Genomic DNA, 19408 nt, shown 5'->3' with positions numbered 1-19408 from the left:
CCCACCCACCCCCTTCGCAATAATAACACCCCGACTCTCCAACTGGCCCCTGCTCAAGGGTCTGGGATGAATGAGTGCCCGGACGGTACCATTTCAGAGGCAGGTGTGTGTGCGAGAACTGGGAGGGGAGGAGAGACCCCCCCATCTTCCTCCCCTGAGCCAAGAAGAGTGACGCCGCCTCGGGAGAGAAACACGAAGGAAGGGAGGGGGTTCGGAAGGTGGGGGAGAGGTTGCTTTCCCTAGGCCCCGATCCTTCCTGAACGCCCCCCACCCCCGTGTCTGTAATGGTTCTGGCCGCGTTTAAAGGGCTCAGACCGGTTGGGGCGGGAGCAGACGCCAAGCAACAGCGGCGGCTGGAGAGCCAGCGAAGGAGGGAGGGAGCCGGGCAGGCAGGCAGGCGGCGGCGGGAGGTACGGAGCTCGGCGTGGCAGGTAGAGAGGCTGGATCCGTGCAAAAACGGCCGAGAGGTTCGGGAGGACGTAGGTAAGGGGAAGGCAGAGGCCCTTTTCCGCCCCAACCCCCGCCCTCTTGACATGCATGCATGCAACCCATCCCCTGCTTGGTACGGAGCATGAGGATTTTGAGACAACGGTGTGGCTGCTTGGGAGGAAAGCTGCCGGTTCCTACGGATGTTGTTGGGGCGGCGCGGGGGGGCAGAGATTCCGCTCTCTTTCTTTCCCCCCCCCCCCACCCGGGTTGGACTGGGTCTTTGCTAGGCAGGGCGGGGAGCTTTCGCCTGGGTCGGTGCCAGCCGCAGGCGCCCCATCTGGGGCATCCTTTCCCCCTTTTGTGGTTGTGGTTCTTGTATTGCTTCCTTCCTTCCCTCCCATCCTTTCCCCCTCCGCCTCCCCACCCCTTCCATTTCTTTCTTTTTTTTTTAATCGACCACTGAAGGCGGTTTCTCCTCTCTGGATCGGGAAAGTGGGTTTTCCTTGCAATCTCGTTCGGCCACCAGGAGAGAGGATGGAAAAGGGTGGGAGGCAGGCAGGCAGGCGAGCAGGTAAGGTAATACATATGAGAATGCCAAGTGAACAGAAATTTAGTGGTTCGAGATTGTATCAGTCCCGGGGGCGGGTGTGTGTGTGTGTCTGTGTGTGTGTGTGAAGACATGCCTGGAGATCTCAACATTTTCCTTGCTCCCGCCTCCTCCCCACAATGGCTCGGGTTCCTTTACCCTGGAACAGCCCAATCTTGGGATGGAGAACACTGGCTAACGCCCATCCTACTCCAGCCACGGTTGATTTGTTGGCGGCGGGGGGGTGTTGCTTAGTAGATAACATACATCTCTTCCCCCCCCCCTCCGTCGCTTCTTTCATCTTGCGGTCATACTGGATTTGTCAGTCGGTACATTTGTTGGCTTTTTTATCTAGGGCTTTGTTTTTGATTAAACCACCCCCACCCTTCCATAAACTACGTTCTATGAAACCCCCCAAAAATGCATCCTCTGTTTTTGGGAAGGATTTCTAAGCACCTTCCTGGGATGGTGGGTTTGTGGCTGGAGCCCAAATTCCTCCTGTTATGTCTTTCTAAAAGAGCTTTGGGAGTAGGAGCTAAGCATTTGGAGAAGAGGGGGCGCTTGGCTCTGGGAATTGGGTCAGCGTGATTGATGGTGGCATGTACCAGAACAGAAGAATTCCAGGTTCTCTTCTTGCCTGGAATTTGTGGCTTCCAGTGTTTCCATATTTCCTTCGGCTGAGGTGTGAGTCCAATTGAGATTGCCCCCATTTTGCAGATGGGGAAAGCTGAGGTCAACCTAGCCAAGGAGGATCCACAGCTGCTTTGTGGTTCCTCAGTTTGACTCACCGTAGCCAGTGTGGTTTTTGATGGACTGGTCCAAAAGGTGGGTGTAACAAGTTGGTCTCTTTTCTTTGTTAGCAGGAAGATCTGTGGATGCCAGACAGGCGGTTCTTTCCCTGCATGCTCCCCTGCCTGGTGAGTGCATTGGGAAATCTTTACATTTTGGGGTCTTCTTAGAGGGAATGGGCACAGCTAGGGGCTGCGCTGTGCCTCTGCCTGGCCTCTCTGGAGTGGATCGGTTTATAAACCGTGCCTGCTGAGGAAGACTATGCCAAGAGAAAGGAACTGAGAGCGGGAGGGCTTGGTCAAAGAGGTGGGAGAGGATGGAGAAACTGGGCTCTGTGATTCACTGGGAAGGAATGAGGCAGCCAAGTAGCTCCTTGGAGCTTGTACCTCGTGGAAGTGATTTTGATTTCCAGGGATGTCCTCACAGTTGAGTTGAGGGGTTCGTGGGTTGCAAGGGTGAGGAGGGTGGGGTTGCACTGAATGCAAAGGGGAGAAGCAGAGCATCTGTGCTGTGTCTGTCGTACTGGTGTTGTCATTTATAAGGCATCTCCTGGGAGGCACTGTGGTGGGTGTGGAGGATTCAGAGCTATAGCGTGGGGGAAAGGGATGGGAAAACCCAGATCTGTGTCAGTGTACTGTTGGCAGGGGTGCGCGTGCATGTGTGCACGCATGCATGCATGTGTTCCAGGTTCTGTGTGTTTGCTTTGGTTTAGGTGTAGGATAGTGGTGAAGTTACTGGGCAGATTTTTTTTTGTTTTTAATCCTATCCCACACACACATACACGCACACACACCGAGGGACCACAAAAGAGATCACAGTAGGCACATAGAACTTCACGGAACTTCCTTGGTTGTTGTCCATGGGTCTCAGGAACTGCCCATGTGTTGTGTGCATAAGGTCCTTACTCCAGTCCTTAGCACCTGCCATTCAGTACTATTGGGTAAAAGGTTTGGATGCCCATAAGACCCGTTGAACAGCTGCTTGAAAGAGTGGTAGTCCTATGGGTTGGCTTTGCTGGATGGGTGGGGTCCTCAGCTCTGTTGTGGGTACAATCAGTGCATGCATGTGCCCTTCCATTGAAGAGTAATTGATGGCATAGCATAGGATTGGATGGTTTTTTGACAGTACTGTAAGTCTAAAATGAGTTGGAGTGTTGGAGTGTTACTAACATGTAGGTTGGTTGATAGGTAGATGTGCGTATCTGAGGATAACCCCGTCTCTTGACAAGGCAATGTGCTAACGTTTTACCAGTACTTGTCAGTTAGATGGTTATGATGTCAACAGAGAGGAATATCTTTCTTTCCTCCTACTTTTGAAAACATGGTTATTATTGTGGGGATTGCAGGAATTAAATTAATTATATAAAGATGAGCAGAATGTGAGTAACGTTTGATGGAGCTTCTAGGGATGGGTGGGAGAAATTGCTTCGCCAGCCAAGTTTGGCCCACAGCTGTTCATTTGCCCATTCCCAGAGCTTGGCTGTAACTAATTACTTTTGGGATAATCAGTAATGTAGCTGACAGTTACAAAGTTACTTTTTAGGTATGACATATAGTTCTTATGTTACTTTCAAATGTTACTTATAAAAGAGGCATTTTACTAGGAATTTTTCAGGGTTTGCGTCATTCCTAAGTGGCAAAGAAAGCCTCCTTTGGTTTTGTCTTTTGCATTTTTAGAAATACTTGCAAACTGCAATATCAGAACTGGCCAATAGAGAGAACTAAAAAGTACTTCCCTGTCTTTTTTCTGACGGTGTGCTAAAAACGTACAGTGCAACAATTTATTTGTATCAGGGGAGTAACAGTAAGGATAAAGACAACCTGGCCGCCAAGAAGTAACAAGTGACCCAGGGAGTTCCTTTTGAAATAAAACCTTTTGCTTATTCCTTCTTTAATGCATTTTCGAGGCACTGATTTGGACTTGCTATCAGTGCTAACAAGGTAAGGCCCACTGCTTCCACCACCATATAAACACTGTGCTGCTTGTTCATACCCACCGACCCGCTTCTATAGGTTTACCAGTGAGCCTGAGGACAAAGTATGCATTCTGTCTTCCTTTGTCTGAATTTGAAAAGATGGGATCCCAAGGGAGGCGTGGCTGCTTTCAACATGTGTGCGGAGGATCTTGTGCCTTAGCAAGTTTGCGGGGAGAGATGAGGAAACCTGGTTTTCGTAGGATCCTCCCGTGATGTTTTGTGACATCCCATGCAACTGAGGACTGAGATCATAAGTCTCTTTTGCACATGCATGCACCTTGCTTGGTTTCTCGTCATTTCGCTCTGCAGCTGAGCACGTAAAGTTAATCAAGTGGAAAGCACTGCATTTGAAGTGAGACGGGAATGTCTTGCTTTATCTACGGTGGCCCCTTCAGACATGCAAAGAATTCCCTGAATGATGAAGTCATCAAATGACAAGCACACAGGTGCCCATTAAAAGCCCCATTGAAGCAGGATGTGGGAAAGCAAAAAAGAGGCTCCCAGTTAACATTGCACAGTGTATTGTTTAAATGGGCCCCTGAGCCACTGCATGCCAGTGACCTGTAGCTTAGGTGGGCCTTGTGAGGATGTATTAACACAGCACAGTTTGTAGCTGAGGAGAGTCACACTCCCCCCCCCGATCCCCTGGGCAACATGCAGTGTTGCACGGATGTGTTGGTCTTTTTTTGCAAGTGTCAGGATTACACAGGCCTCCTGGCATTTGCAGCAAGATAGACTGCACTCAAACACATAGGGTAGATAAGATGTGTGTGTGTGTGATCTTGACAAGAAGAAGGGAGTAACCTCTGGTATGTGCCATCTTTGTTCATTGGATCTGACAGGTGGAATTGCCGCTTTCATTTCTTCTGAGCTCTTGCAGGTGTGCATGTGGCGTGGTGGGCGAGGTGTCTGCTTCTCAGTCCTGCAAGGGCTGCTTGCTTTGTGCTGTATGTGGAGGGGTGCTAATGAAAAGCTGTGTGTGTGTGTGTATGTGGCTGGCTGGCTGTATGTTGGAAGAGAAATGACAAAGCCAGATTCTTGGAGGGGGTGACTCTTCACCAGAACAAGCGTGGGTTCCCCAGTGAGACCTCGGTGGGAACATTGCTCACTCTGAGTCTTTGAGTCTTTGAGATGGTGCTTTGGAGCGCTGACTGGGGAGGAGGTGCCCGGGAGATTGGGGGATTAGCTTGGAAGTAACGCTAAACCTAATTCCAGGAGATGAGCTTTGTTAGCCTGTTACAACCAACAAAGTGCTGTGCAACCCTACAGCCCAGACCTGTGCATGCTTTCTTTGAAATGCGTTCCGCCGAGCTCAGCAAGGCTTATTACCAAGGAAGGCTGTGCACAGGATTGCGACCTGCCTTGAGAATTTGAATGCTTGGCTGTCACTTTAATTTCTACTGTGCCACGGGGACTGCTTTTCTGTTGCCTAGTGCCGTGCAATGCTGGGCTGGTGGCTCTTCACCCTTGTCTTTCCTCTCTCTCTCTCTCTCTCTCTCTCCCTTGCAGGCTGAATGAACTGCCTGCGTCTGGCCCTGCCTGACCCCAGGCGACTCCCTGGTGATCATGTGGTGGCTGCTGTTGACCGCCACCACCACCGCCACGGTCCTCCTCCTCTCCGTGCCGCCCCCTGTCGTAGGCATCCCGCCCAGGCAGGCCACGTTCGCTGTCTCAGACATGGCCCTCACCCATTTGGCGGTTCACCATGACACAGGAGAGGTCTATGTTGGAGCCATCAACCGCATCTACAAGCTTTTGGCCAACCTGACCCAGTTGCGGGTTCACCTGACGGGCCCGGTGCCGGATGATCCCCGGTGCTACCCTCCTCCGGGCGTGAGGCTCTGCGCTCACCGACTCTCCCCGGCCGACAATGTGAACAAGTTGCTGCTGATTGACTATGCGGGCAGCCGCCTGGTGGCCTGTGGCAGCGTCTGGCAGGGCGTCTGCCAGCTCTTGCGACTGGACGATTTGGCCAAGCTGGGTGAGCCGCACCAGCGCAAAGAGCACTACCTTTCGGGTGGGCGTGAACCTGATGCCATGGTGGGTGTGATTGTGGAGCTGCCGAGACAGCCCAGCCAGTTCTTTGTGGGCACCTCCATTGGAGGGCGCTCCGAGTACTTCCCCACCCTCTCCAGCCGCCGCCTGACTCCTGACGCCACCAGCCCCGAGATGTTCAGCCTGGTGTATCAAGATGAGTTTGTCTCCTCCCAAATCAAGGTTCCTTCGGACACACTCTCGCTCTACCCTGCCTTTGACATCTACTATGTGTCCGCCTTTGTCTCTGGCCGCTTTGTGTATTTCCTCACCTTGCAGCTGGACACAGCCCAGACTCCTCTGGAGCCAGCAGGAGGTCCAGGAGGCCCTGGTGTGACTGGTGGGGAGCGGTTCTTCTCATCCAAGATTGTACGTCTATGTGCCAACGACACCGAGTTTTACTCCTACGTGGAATTTCCCCTGGGTTGCTCCAAGGACGGAGTGGAATACCGCCTCGTGCAGGCGGCTCAGCTAGCCAAAGCAGGTCGACAGCTGGCTCAGTCCCTTGGCATCGCCGAGGGGCAGGATGTACTTTATGCTGCCTTCTCACAGGGCCAAAAGAACCGAGCGGCCCCACCGCGGGAGAGTCTTCTGTGTCTCTTCACCCTGGATGAGGTCAACCAGCGCATCCGTGAACGCATCCAGTCATGCTACCGTGGAGAAGGGCGCCTCTCGCTCCCGTGGCTTCTCAACAAAGAGCTCCCCTGCATCAACACGGTACAACATGGTCAAGCCCGCTGGGCTCTCTTTCCCCCCTCACTTGCTTCCTGCTACTTTCCTTTCTGCTCAGAGATGGCCCTGGAAGTCCTAGGACTTCAAAGGCCCCCCCCCACCCTTTTTTTCCTCCACGCACAGCTTGAAGAAGTTACTTTTGCACACAGTTCACATTACCTAGGGCTGGGGAATCTTGGGACTAGGGGTCCAAAAATGGAAATGTTTCACCGTTCTGATCCCATGTTGTTCCAGATGCCCAAAATGCAGACCAGGAATTCTCATTTGGGGTCTTGCAATGCTTACTTATTCTCCTTTTTTAAAAAAGGAAACAAACAAAAAGTGGAATGTATTGGAAGTCCTAGGAAGATGATTGGCTGAAATCTTGCTGCTTAGAGGGGAGCCATTGAATCAGTGGATCTTATGGAAGAGTTGACTCACTGAACCCCCACTGATTCAATAGGCCTACTTTAGAGGCAACTGAATGCACTAAGCAACAGGATTTCAGCCCTTTTGTATCTCCAGCCCAAACTGTGTGGTGGAAGTAAACGGAATAGGATCCCATTTACTGTTGACCCTCATGTTCCTTTCTCTCCTTGTTTCCAGCCCATGCAGATCAATGGGAATTTCTGTGGGCTAGTGCTCAACCAGCCCTTGGGGGGACTGCAGGTCATCGAGGGACACCCACTACTTGAAGAGAAGGCAGAGGGCATGGCCAGTGTTGCTGCCTATGCCTACCGTGGCCACTCAGTTGTCTTTATTGGGACCCGTGCTGGAAACCTCAAAAAGGTGAGATGCTCTCCTTGGATCATATTGACTGTGGGGTGAGAGTTCTTAGGGAAGAACAAATAGGAATCAGATAAGGTTATCAGGCTATACAGTGGTACCTTGCAAGACGATGACCCCGCAAAATGACGAATCCGCATGTCGACGAGATTTTGTGACCGCCATTGTGCTTCGCAAACAGTGTTTCCTATGGGGGAATCTCGCTATACGACGTTTCGGTCCGTGCTTTGGAAGACGCTTTTTCCCCCGGGACCAATGCTTAGCAAGAGGACGATTCTAACAGCTGATTGGCGGCTCCGCAAAATGGCTTCCCTAGGGTGTTTTCGGCACCGATGCTTCGGAAGACAGCAATTTAAAATGGCTTCCCTATGGGTGATCTTCGCACAACGACGACTATTTTCCCCACTGGAATGCATTAAACGGGTTTCAGTGCATTCCAATGGAGAAACGCTTTTCGCAAGATGATTTCACTAAACAGCAATTTCAATGGAATGCATTATCATTGTCTTGCGGGGCACCACTGTATATCCATGATTGTTTCAAATTTCTTATTTTATTTCTGTAAATTCAGCTGCCTCCCTGGACTGAGAACCAGACAGTAATTCTTCTGTAGCTGGTGACGGATGGATCTCTGTTGTCTAAGTGTGTAATGTGTGACTTTCTGGATGTTGTTGGATTGGAGCTCCTGTCAAACAAAGCCAGCATGTCCAAGAGAGAAGAGTCATGGTAACTTCAGTCCTGCAGCATTGGAGAGCCATGTCTTAAGTCTCTGTCTCTCTTTAATGAGGGGCATAGTTGGTTTGTAGGCAATTCTTGCTATTTTCAGAGGATTTCATAAGAAATTTCAGATGCTCATTCAGCAACTGTAATTGTAACCATGATGGGCTGGAAATGCTAATAAGGCGTAGAATGGGGCAGATCATTTTTCTTCCAGTTACCCAACTTGTCTTCCTGTGGGGACCCCATATGTCAGGGCAGAGGAACCTTCATTCCTCCAGGTGTTCTGGACTTTCAGCTCCCAGAAAGTCTTAGCATGGCCAGTTAGAAAGGATTATGGGATCTGGAGCCTCTGAAGCTTTCCTACCAGGGCTGCTGATATATGCCAGGACTAAAAAAAGACTTGAGCCTGAAACCTTGCAGGCCTCTTGCCAGTCAGTGTACAGAAATCATGCTCCTTCTCGGCCATGTGCCCCTTCCAAGCCTACTTCCTGAAAGCATCCCTAAAAACTGCTCCACCAAATTGGGACGCCAGGTTTTGTGACAGCTAGGAAAGAATTTAAAGCAGGCAAGTTGGGGGCTCCTTGTAGGAGTTTGCCACTGAATGGAGAATACCCCACTTCAAGGCACTTTAAACCTTGTTTTTAATGAACGTTTGCTTTAACCAGCTACAGTATTCTGCCACTGCAGCAAACTGCAGGGCATTTAAAGCAAGCAAAATACTCTCTTTAAATGGATTCCTCCCCTTCCCCCTCTGCTGCTGAATTTTGGCAGCGTGATCTATTTTCAAATTTTGGCTGGGTGTCTATGACCTAGGTTAGGTACTTCAGATAGTAGTGAGTCTTTAAATGAGTTTCCTGAGGTTAAGACTTTTTCTGTGCATTTTGGCTAAACAAGTGTGAGCTCTCCCTTACTCTTTGCAGAAGCCCCCCACCCCAAACCCGCCAGGTGAATTGTCATCCTTGGGCCTCGCAGGCCTGGCCTGGCAAGAGTGGGGAGATTTTCTAGGAAATCTTAAGGTCTGGCACACCTTCCTTGTTTTTAATGAATAACATATTGTCATTATATCCTCTGCCTGCTGCACAGAGGACTGGGCAAGCAAGCACCGAGACAGTAAATTCTGGCCTAAGGATTGTATTCTCAGGAACTTAGTTGCATCCCATGGGAAGCAAGACAGCCTCTGGGCTGCCCCACACCTCCCTCCATTGCACTTGTGGGCAAGGAAGGGGTCTTAAATCATATCTGATACAGGGGGGTGGCTGGGCAGATATTTCCAGTTACGGCCGTGGTCTCCCCCCCATCTCCCCATTCTCTGTAGGGCTGAATATTCTGTGTAGAAATATCGTAGAAGTGAATCTCAGAGATATGAGATGTTTGTTTCCCCCCTCTTAGCCTGGCCTCCCCAAGCCTTGCTTTCTGAGGTGAGGAGTGGGAATTAAGTCCCATTACTGGCAGTCTCCTCTACCCATCATCATTAGTTACCGCTCTGCTTGAGGCTTGTGCCCAACAGACTCAGCGCATGAAATATTCACTAGCAATGAGGGAGCTGGGCTTTCTTTCTCCATCCAGTTGGGCAAGGCCAGGACTGGGCAGGGAATGGAGGAGGACTCTGTGCCTGAGAGGGCAGAGGAGCTGAATGGGTATAATTCTGTGGCTGGAGGGGTAAGTTCAGCCCCATGGTTTCTACCGGTTGCTTGAGGCCTCGGTATCATTGTTTGCTGGGGAAGTGGATGCTTATGGGTTTAAAAAACAACAACACCTGGCACAAAAGTACTGTATGGGATGGCCTTTTGCCCAAGCATGACTTGAAGCAGAGGTGAAGCCTTGCTTAATTATAAAAATTAAGTGCTAATTAAGTGGCAGTATCTTGGGCAGGGGTTCCACTCTGTTTGTTTGGGCTGCTTCGGTCCAGATTTGATTATTTGAGTTGTCCACTTTTCTTCCTGTTTGAGTTGTAGTTTTGAATAGGCCTGAAGTGGGTTCTTTAGAAGGTGTGGTGCATGCGTTTGTGCGTTTGTCTCTCTGAAGAAGGAGAAAGCATGCCATCCCAGCTTCTGTCTTCTCCTCTCCCCCATCTGTCTCCCTTCCTCTGCCAGAGAGTCAACTTGACGTCTGAGGGAAGAAGGATCGATCCTCTTGAGGTCTTTGGTGCTGGAATTGAGTTACAGTTTGCCTGGTGCTGAGGGGAGGTAGGAGAGGGGAGAGGAGAAATGCTGTTTCAACTCTTGAACCCTTGGCAGGGGGCATGAGGGGAGGTCATGACCCCCTCCTGTTCCTCATGCAAATGATGGAGATTCAATTAGGGCAGCAGGAGGCAGGGTGGTAGCCCATCCGTCTGTCCTTGCCATTCCCAGATCTCCCTCTGCTGTCCTTACTACACTAATTGCCTTGTTGCGGCCTAGCCTGGAGCCTCACCCTGAGGTGACCTGCCTGTTCTCTCATCCAAGTCTGAAAAGGACCATTATCCCCTTTCCTTTGGGGCAGTGGCGGGGGGGGGGCACATGGATCGAACTCCTCAGCTGCCATTGCAGTGACCCCAAGGGTCTGGTTGATGTGTGTGGGAGGCTCAATGGGGCTTTGTTGGCCGGGATGAAAGATCCTTTGAGCTTTCTCTTTGGGGCAAGCCTGCATGCATGTGTGGTGTTTCTATTGTAGATACCTTCTTCAGAGACAGTGTGTCTTTCTTCCACAAATCATGCCACTTGGGGATGACTTCTCTGGTGTAGGGAACAGTTCTAGCCCATCAACCACCTGATGCCTTTGGGGGAACTGGTCTTGTCTCCTTGGATCATTCCCAATGGACATTTCAGCCATAGTTTTGGGATGTGAAGGTACATTCTTGAGGTTCCTTAAACTATGGCTCCAGGATAGAGTGGATTGTCATGAAAGGCAGACACGCACACATGCACACAAACACACACAGAGGAAATGTATCACCAAAAATTACATGGATCTGCATAAACTTTTCATATGTAGGTTTATACATATATAAATTTATACATGTATAAATCTGTCAATTTAGAAATAATAATTTATTATTGTACTATCTATATAATACACCACACCATAGTGGTGGAGAATCCGGCAATGTGGAATGTGGGCTCATAGGTTAACTGTTGGTAAACAACTCTGTGTATCCAAGGTGGGTAACATGTGGTCCCCATGTGGACTTCCACCCATTTTTGGAGCCCCTGCTGCTACTAGATTTGTCACTGGCGAGATAACAACAGTGACAACCCCCTGCTGGAATTCCACTTTAAAACAAGGTGTGTAAAGCAGGCACACATTTCTTTCAGACAGATGCTTCTGGAAGCCTGGGATAACTTAAAATAAGAGCTGCACTGCCAACACACTTTGTTTTTAAGTGGAATTGTGGGGCCTTGGTGGTGGTGAGTAAGATATGCCCTTTAGTGGGCTTAATAGGAAACCCACTATTTTATCTAGCAATACTGGAAGCCACTGACTATTTTATATGTTTTGAGGAGTGTGTTTCCCTTGTTTGCATTTGTTATGTTAACAGAAGAGAATTTAGGGTTAAAAGGAGTGAGTTCCATTCCCTTTTGTTTCAGTGTATGTTTTCTCTAACCAGGAATGTAAGTGTATTTTGGAGTTGCAGAAATATATAATTTCAGCTGCTCTTTTTATTTGGATACAGTCAGCATTCCCTCTAATTTTCAGCCCTGCTGGATGAGGCTCTGTCCCTTTTGTGTGTGTGTGTGTGTGTGCGTGTGTGTGTGTGTGTGTGTGTGTGTGTGTGAGAGAGAGAGAGAGAGAGAGAGAGACTCTCCCTGCCCCCTGTGCAGGGTTCCCTCACCAACCAGAATGAAATGAACTTAAAATGATCGCTGTTGGTGCGTGGAGGAGGAGGAGGAAGGCTGTGTGAAGGAAGGCAGAGTTGCGCACATGCAGGCACACACATTAACAGAAACCTTTGTTACAGTCCTTTGATTTTGATACCTGTCCTTTTTAAATCAGTATTTCGCCTTTTTTGGAAATATCTTTTTTTTTAATGTTGTGAATATGTGCTACCATAATGATAATGGTGTGCCCTGAAGTCAGTTCCAACTTAAACCTGCCCTTTCCAGGTTTTCCTAGACAGAGTGTACTCAGAAGGGTCTCACCATTCCCTTCTTCTGAGTATATTTTGGGACAATTTAGCTTCCGGAAGTCACACACTGCTTTTTTTTCATAGCTTCAAAAAGAGTTTTTCTGGATTCCATTACCCAGAATCCTGAACTAGCCACTTCCTCCTAAATCCTATTCTCCTGATCATAAATGTTGCTGGATATTATTCAGTTCCAATTATTTTAAAAGAAGGCGATTCAGGTCTGTTGCATGATTGTATGTGTTGTCTGAGTGCTATAGAAAGGAAGCTATCGTGTTCAGTTCATTAGCACAGCAAGTATTTCAAGAGCCAGTGCAGGCTAAACTGTTTATAAGTTTATATTTAGACTACATCCATCAACGCTGTTGGATTTCCCAGGATATATCTGAAAATGTACATGTAGAGCAATGAAATGAAAAAGCCCAATAGAGCACTCACCCATTACCAAAAGGAAGACATCAATTTGCATGTGTTCTGTTTTCTACCCCATTTTTAAAACTAGGAACATTTTCATCTACATTTTGCACATTTCCTCTCAGTATACATATTGTTGTGTGCATTTCCTTCTAAACTACCCACCCTGTATGCATCCTATTGGAGCCAAGCAGTGTGGCACCCATACTAACCCAGGAACTGCTAACTACTTAAAAACACTTTAAAATGTGGACTGAATGAAATTTCCCGGCATGGAAATGCATCACTATGCTGAGACTAGAAAACTGCTTTAAAGTGTTGCAGACCATTGCTCAACCTATCTGTCTGGTTCAGGCCATCTAATAAGAGGCTGTCCAGGTTTCAGGCAGGATTCTTTCCTATCTCTACCTTGATATGTCAGTTGGACCTTCTGCATGGAAAACAGGATATTACAATAACAAAGATGCTTCATAATTTAGTGTATGTGTAGAGGCAGTATGGGAAGCTGGTGTGGGGGTTGCTTGGCTCTTTGTACTGCAACTCTCTCAAAAGCTCTAGCCATACCAGTTGCAGTCCAGCCAGCAGCAGCTAAAGGACTCTTCATTATCCCCACCTTTGTTTTACAGCTTAGGAGGTCCCCTCAGATGTATTTCAGGCAGGCAAGTGGTGACCTCTCAGGTGTTTAAATTTGATGAGGAAAATGAAGAAGAGGCCTCTTGCTTTATTGTGCATAATTTAGTAATACGACTTGTGTGCATACGTGTGTGCGTTTTAAAATACATCTTTTTAAACATGACTCTGAAGCAAAATGTCTGACTTACTCTCCCAAAAACAAATAATTCACCCCCAATATCGGCATCTGGAAGGTCACATGCCGCCCCGCAAAAGTGGTAGCTCAGGAAAAATCATGGAGAAAGCACTGAAAACTGTATGCAGGTAGTCAACATTTTAATTTCACTGAGGCTACATACAGAATGCTGGGATTACTTGAGGCTTAAAGAGGGATGTTTTTGTCCTATATGAACTCTGCATGTCCTGGGAGAGTTCCATATTCAAGTCCAGGGCCCTTTTTGCAAGGCATACTGCAACATTTGTCTGGGATCGGGAGAGAGTCTGTCTTGTGGATGAAGCCCATCTCTATACAATCTACACCACCAGCGTATACAGTATGTAACTGACAGCTAGACCTGTTATGGGTCTATCTTTGCATAAATTGGTGCAAGCCTGCTGTAATTGTTGGTTCCTCTGTCCCAGGGTGGCTATAAGCAATTAGATGTGTGTACCCTTGCTACTCCTTTTATGAGGTGCCCAGGAGAGGAAGGGGTGGAGCCACTTTGTTAAATTTGTAAAAATGTTGGGTTTATAGGATCAGTCCCAGAAACTGCCTCAGGATCTACTCTGATTTTTCCAGATTTGCCAGTATTCACAACAAGAATTTTAATTTTTAAATGCTTTCTATAGTATTTGAAAGACCAGAATACAAAATTAAGTCGGTGTTGTTAACATGCCGAAGCAATCTTTCCTTTCAGAAAACAGCACAGTACAAAGACACGGGAGTTTTAATCACAGCTCCATTTGCAAAGAAGTCATCCTGATTAACTTCTGCAATTCTCCTCTTGTGTCTAAAATCTTATGCCTATTTTTAATTCGCAAAGCCAAGCAGAATCACAAAGTTGCAAAAAAGCAAATCTATGTAAAGCAGGATTGGAGGCTTCAACTAAAATCTCACTAACAAATAGGAAACATGTAAAAATAGCTGAGTTGCTCTAGTCAACACCCTTCAACGCTGCCAGTGTTAAGTGCTGGTGCTATAGCTACAACACCCTCCCCATACCCATGTTGCTTCTGCACTGGAAATAGTGCCCATTGGTCTAAATTAGGGGTTGCCTGCTGTAGCTCCTCTGATTAATGCATAGGGTAGCCACTTACACAACAAGAGGACATGAATCATGAAGAAGGCACTGATTCATATGAAATTGTGTGTGTTGATTTATAAGTATTGTGTGAAATTAGAAAGGCCTGTTGCAATTCAACCGGAATTCAAATACGTACATATTTACTGAGTGGGAAAGACTTGTGGCCAGGTGACCCACATACCTACTGCATTTGCTGACTGGGTACCAGCTGTGGATGGGCAACTTTGGGGTCCCAAATCTCTCTCCTTAGTGTTCCTTATTTTTAAACTGGACCCAGCCTGGACAGTCCTTCAAATAGTGGACATATTCAAAGAGAGGACAGTTCTCTGTCCAACAGAGGATCAGCCTTCCTAAAATAGTACAGTTGGCCACTGTATTGATATGTGCATACATAAAGGTTCAAACATTGTACGACGCTTACTTCCACCCTCTTCAGTCTGTTCCAACCACCTTACCCAACTTGGTGCTTTCCAGATGTGTTGAGCTACAACTCCCATCAACCCCCTACCAGCAGGACAAATTAGATACGTCTGTTTTATGCCTACCATTTACTTGGTAATCCCTCTGTTTGTATGTGTTTGCAATTCCAGAAAGGCAGTAGAGCCCCATTAAGTACTCAGCTTGAATGAAATAGGGGGCTGATGGGCTGTCTTTGGTGGGTCACATGTGGACTGACCTGATATGTATCAAAAGATCCTAAGGACAAGAAGACATGTACCATTTCCAATCGACAAAAAAGGAACTGTGGGTTTCAGGAACATTTTGTATGACATTTTATCCTCCAATATAGAAAACCCACAAGTTATTGATACAAAAGTAGGGAGCCTTCCCTTTCAAATATAAACAACTGGTCACATCTGGGGGGTAATGCTTTACTTCTTGTACGTAGCAATATTTGGAACAATCTGATGTTAAATGCATGTGATGTTTGTAACATACACAGTGAGAAAAGTGTATTTTGTGCTTCAGAATCAATGTACAGCATGCTATAAGAGTAGCAACCATAGAGATAATGGCTTGCCCAGTGATTGTGTGAGCTCAGTTTTAACCCAGATTAATTCCTATGATGGTATCTTAAACAATAAACTGCCAACCTAGCAGTTCGAAATCAAGTAAAAATGCAAGTAGATAAATAGGTATCATCTCAGTGGGAAGGTAACGGCGTTCCGTGTCTAGTCGTGCTGGCCACGTGACCACAGAAACTGTCTTCAGACAAACGCTGGCTCTATGGCTTGGAAATGGGGATGAACACCGTGCCCCAGAGTCAGACATGACTGGACTAAATGTCAAGGGGAACCTAACTTAAATGATAAACATTCACCTGCAGAAGGCTTCTGGCTTCCAGAGGGCAGAGTTTCTGTGCCTTGAGTGAAGACATAGCAAATCCTTGCAAATGTGGTTGTGCTCAACAACACCAACAAAATGTTTCAACAAATTTTTGTGTGTTTGAGATTTTTAATTTCTGCATGGGGTGGGGTGGGAACCCAGGACATGTCTTTGTTGGCAGAAGCAGTTAAAAAAAGGTGTGTGTTTTTTTCACACACAACCTGCCCCATGTATTTTGCATTTTAAAAACTTGTACTTTGTTCAATATGCAAGCTTTTTGCATAAAAAGTAATTTTGTGAATCAATTGCCAACCAAATGAAAACAACATGAAATGTGAACAGTGAACGAAGCCTCACATGATATCATCCAGTGGACAGAAAACATTTCATATTTTTCATTCTGACTGCATTTACATTTGTGGCCTTGAATGGCTACCAGACCTTTACCTGTGGTAAAATCGGTATAAAAGGCCGGGAGATGAGGGGACGATTGTATTAAAAGGCTGAGGGCATGGCAACCTTGGGAACCCTCGGGGATTGGCTTTCACCCTAAGGCTAAGGTTCCCCACCTGTGAAAAAAAAACACCTGGAAAATACCTGTCAAAATTCTTTTCAAATGTCCTTTAAAGTTACTTTAAAGGCTAACTAGGAAATGTTTCTTGTTGCCCTGTCTTCCGCCAATTCATTGTGTTTCTTTTAAAATATAACTTTGGTTTGCCCTATTTAGGGAGAAAGGTCACTCAGTGCAGACAACTCATTGCTTTTAACATTCTGCATCAAAGCTGTGGGGTGCACCTCGGTGTGCTTGTATGTGTGCGGGCAGAGGCCTCAACCAGACGGGCCCTCAGGAGGATCAGCAATGGTTGTGCATTCTTTACTGATATCATTGAAATCTGGATTACAAAAGCCTCTCCTCATGCAATCACACCCCACAGGTGCGTGTGGACAATCCAAATGAGGCCCATCTTTATGAGTCTGTGCCGGTGATGCCTGGGGAGCCCCTGCTGCGTGACATGGTCCTCAGCCCTGACCAGCGATCTCTTTATCTTCTCAGTCAGAGACAGGTGAGTTTCATTCGTAATGGTGGGGTAAGGCTTCTAATGAAGGCCACAGAACCGCTGAGCTAGGAGGTAGGGAGAGCTTGGAGGAGACAGGTGTTTAAACCAGCTTTCCACAACCATGGGCCCTTCAGAAATGTTGGACTGCCACTCCCAGAACGCCATTGCCAACTGTGGAATTCTGGGAGTTGAAGTCCAAATCATCTGGAGAGCTCCAGGCTGGAGAAGGGCTGATTCTAGCTGATAACGGAAAGGTAATTAAGCTGAATTTGGCTCATTGTTCTTTGATTTAATCCAGGCTTTAGGTCTGGAGTACAAGATGCCAGTATGCCTATGGAATGTTCGTTTCCTTCAGTTCATCCCTGAAAAGATAAGAGCCTCCAACAGGCAAGACTTCTTATGGGAGGGGGGTGCACATGGGGGGGGGAAGAGATTTTCCAAAGTTTAGGAGGTTCAAATTTTAAAAAAAGTAAAGGCACAGTTCTTTTTGAGTTAAGACATATCCCATAAATTATTTACAATCCCTGTTTTTAGCTGGCCTGCGAAAATTTTACGACAACCTAAATGTGTGTATGTATGGACTTTTGGAAGGCCATGTCCTTTGTCCAACTAATGAGGGTGGATCAATATGACTCCACAAATACATCTGGCTATCTAAAATGAGAAAATTAAGAGAAGCTAGAGGGTATACAGTATTTGTAAGTAGTCAGGTAAAATCTCTAGAACAGTGCTGAGGACGATTCGAAGACAGAGGCACAGGGAAGGGTGAATTGTCTGGAGAATCTAGAATGCCTAGAATAGTGAGGAAGGTAGAAAACTGATTGTTCAAACAAACCAAAAATTAAAATGTAAGTGAAATAGGATCAGATGCTGTGAGCAACATGTGGGATGTTAAATACAAAAGTTTCTAATTTGAAAATCTAAAAACCTCATTTAGTGTAGGTAAGTATCAGTGCTTAAATTTTTTTATTTATTGAGTGAAAGCCTAAGTTTAAAAAATTGGAGAACATTGCCCTAACCTAAAGCATTGATCTAACAACCTGTTCAGTTATGCTTTGTTGCTGACCCGCATGTCTCCTCCCTGCTTCCCTCATTTCCCAGCAACGCTTGCACTGCTCACAGATCCATCAAACACTGTGGGTTGTTTTTCTGGATTGAAAAGAGTTAATAAAGAATTAGGTCTGCATTCCAGTTAGAAGGCACTGGTCCAGTGCAATAGAGAAATGCAGCAATAACTGGCTGCAGAGACGTGTCAGTATCTCAGTAGTAGAAAACTGAATCAGAGACATGATGATACTACTGTGCATCCTTTGACTCTCTGCACATTAAGACTGAGGAACTTGTTCTGGGTAAATGTTTTCTTTTTTGGTACTATTCTGTTTCTTTGCAATTACCCTTAAGCTTTGCAGTGCCTAGTCTGACAACGGTTTCTACTACACCCTAAAGCTCACCTGACTCTAATCTATTTGAATGGCCCAGGAAAGGTATTGCCCAGCTTTGTTTTAGGTTTTGTACAAATATTGCAAGGCTTTCCTCCCCCCACCTCTTTTTGTTTTGTTTTGTTTCCACCCACCATGCAGCAGTGTCAATTCCAAGCTGGAGCTAGGGAGTGAAAATAAGATACCACCTCCTTCTTTCTGCCGTGATCAGCTCCCCTTCTCCTGGCCATGGCTCAGACTCTTTTTTGTTGCTTTCACTGCTGATCACAGCCCCTTTAGAAGAGAATAAGTAAAATTAATAGCTGTAGCAGTTATGGATAAAGGTTAAAATAATTAGGACCTAATTAAGCTAATGTTTTTTTTGTTCCTCTCAGGTTAAAATTTAATGGTTTAGCTTAATTAGTTAAAATAGTTGGTTTATTCCAAGCTTTGACTAAGAATAAGAGTAGTGAGTGGGGAGATGGAGAAGTTCTGTTGCTGTGAGGTTGCTAATTCAACAGGTGTCTCTTCTTGTGCTAGAAATCATACAAGGCAAGCATATTAGGGGTGTCATGAAAGTACAGCACCTGGTCCATTATTTAAATTGTACCTGACCTAGAAGGATACAGCAGTTGCATTTCGGCATGTTATTCATCTTTAAGGCACAGAAGCCTTGGTGGAGGTGTGTGGAGGAATGGCAATCCTCGCAGACAGGATGTGGGGCAAGCCAAGGGGTCAGGAGGAGGAGGAGGAGGAGGAAATTTTCTAGCCTTTGAACATACAATAATTTAGTCCTTCCTTTAGGTGGTGCGACTTCCGGTAGAGAACTGTGAACAATACACATCATGTGCTGAATGCTTGGGTTCGAAAGACCCACACTGTGGCTGGTGTGTCCTCCACAACAGGTGAGAAAGAGAATTTTTACCCCTTCCAAAATAAGCAGATTGGCAGGGAAAGAATCCATGATGAAGCAATCATCCTATTCTTCTTCCCACTGCCCCCAACATATGGGGAAGTGGAGGTCAGGGAGCGGGGAGGCTGTCAATTTATATCCCCTCTTCTCCCTCCTACTGTGTGCTCTCTCCCTCCTCCTCCGCCTTATCTAGACTCTGCAGGAGGCTTAATCCTATTAAATCTGCCAGCA

At 46.7% G+C, this 19408-nt stretch overlaps 1 protein-coding gene across 3 annotated transcripts in view; it reads left to right on the top strand.

Annotated features, from left to right (window-relative positions):
* Positions 1-348: 348 nt before the first annotated feature.
* The window catches only part of PLXNA3 (plexin A3), a 79241-nt gene continuing 60181 nt past the window's right edge, over positions 349-19408 (top strand). The window contains exons 1-6 of one of the 3 annotated variants that reach the window (XM_020792920.3): positions 349-483; positions 1876-1932; positions 5289-6530; positions 7131-7313; positions 16724-16852; positions 19069-19169. In XM_020792920.3, coding sequence (XP_020648579.3) covers positions 5346-6530; positions 7131-7313; positions 16724-16852; positions 19069-19169 — 1598 coding nt within the window. In that variant the 5' untranslated portion in view covers positions 349-483; positions 1876-1932; positions 5289-5345. Of the gene's footprint in view, positions 484-978; positions 1001-1875; positions 1933-5288; positions 6531-7130; positions 7314-16723; positions 16853-19068; positions 19170-19408 lie in introns of those variants that run through there. The other 2 variants (XM_020792925.3, XM_078386547.1) reach the window with 2 other exon arrangements.

The sequence above is a fragment of the Pogona vitticeps genome, chromosome 2 (assembly GCF_051106095.1).
Source record: "Pogona vitticeps strain Pit_001003342236 chromosome 2, PviZW2.1, whole genome shotgun sequence".
NCBI lineage: Eukaryota > Metazoa > Chordata > Lepidosauria > Squamata > Agamidae > Pogona > Pogona vitticeps.
The sequence above is the reverse complement of the archived record's forward strand: the minus strand, read 5'-3'. Positions and strand labels throughout refer to the sequence as shown.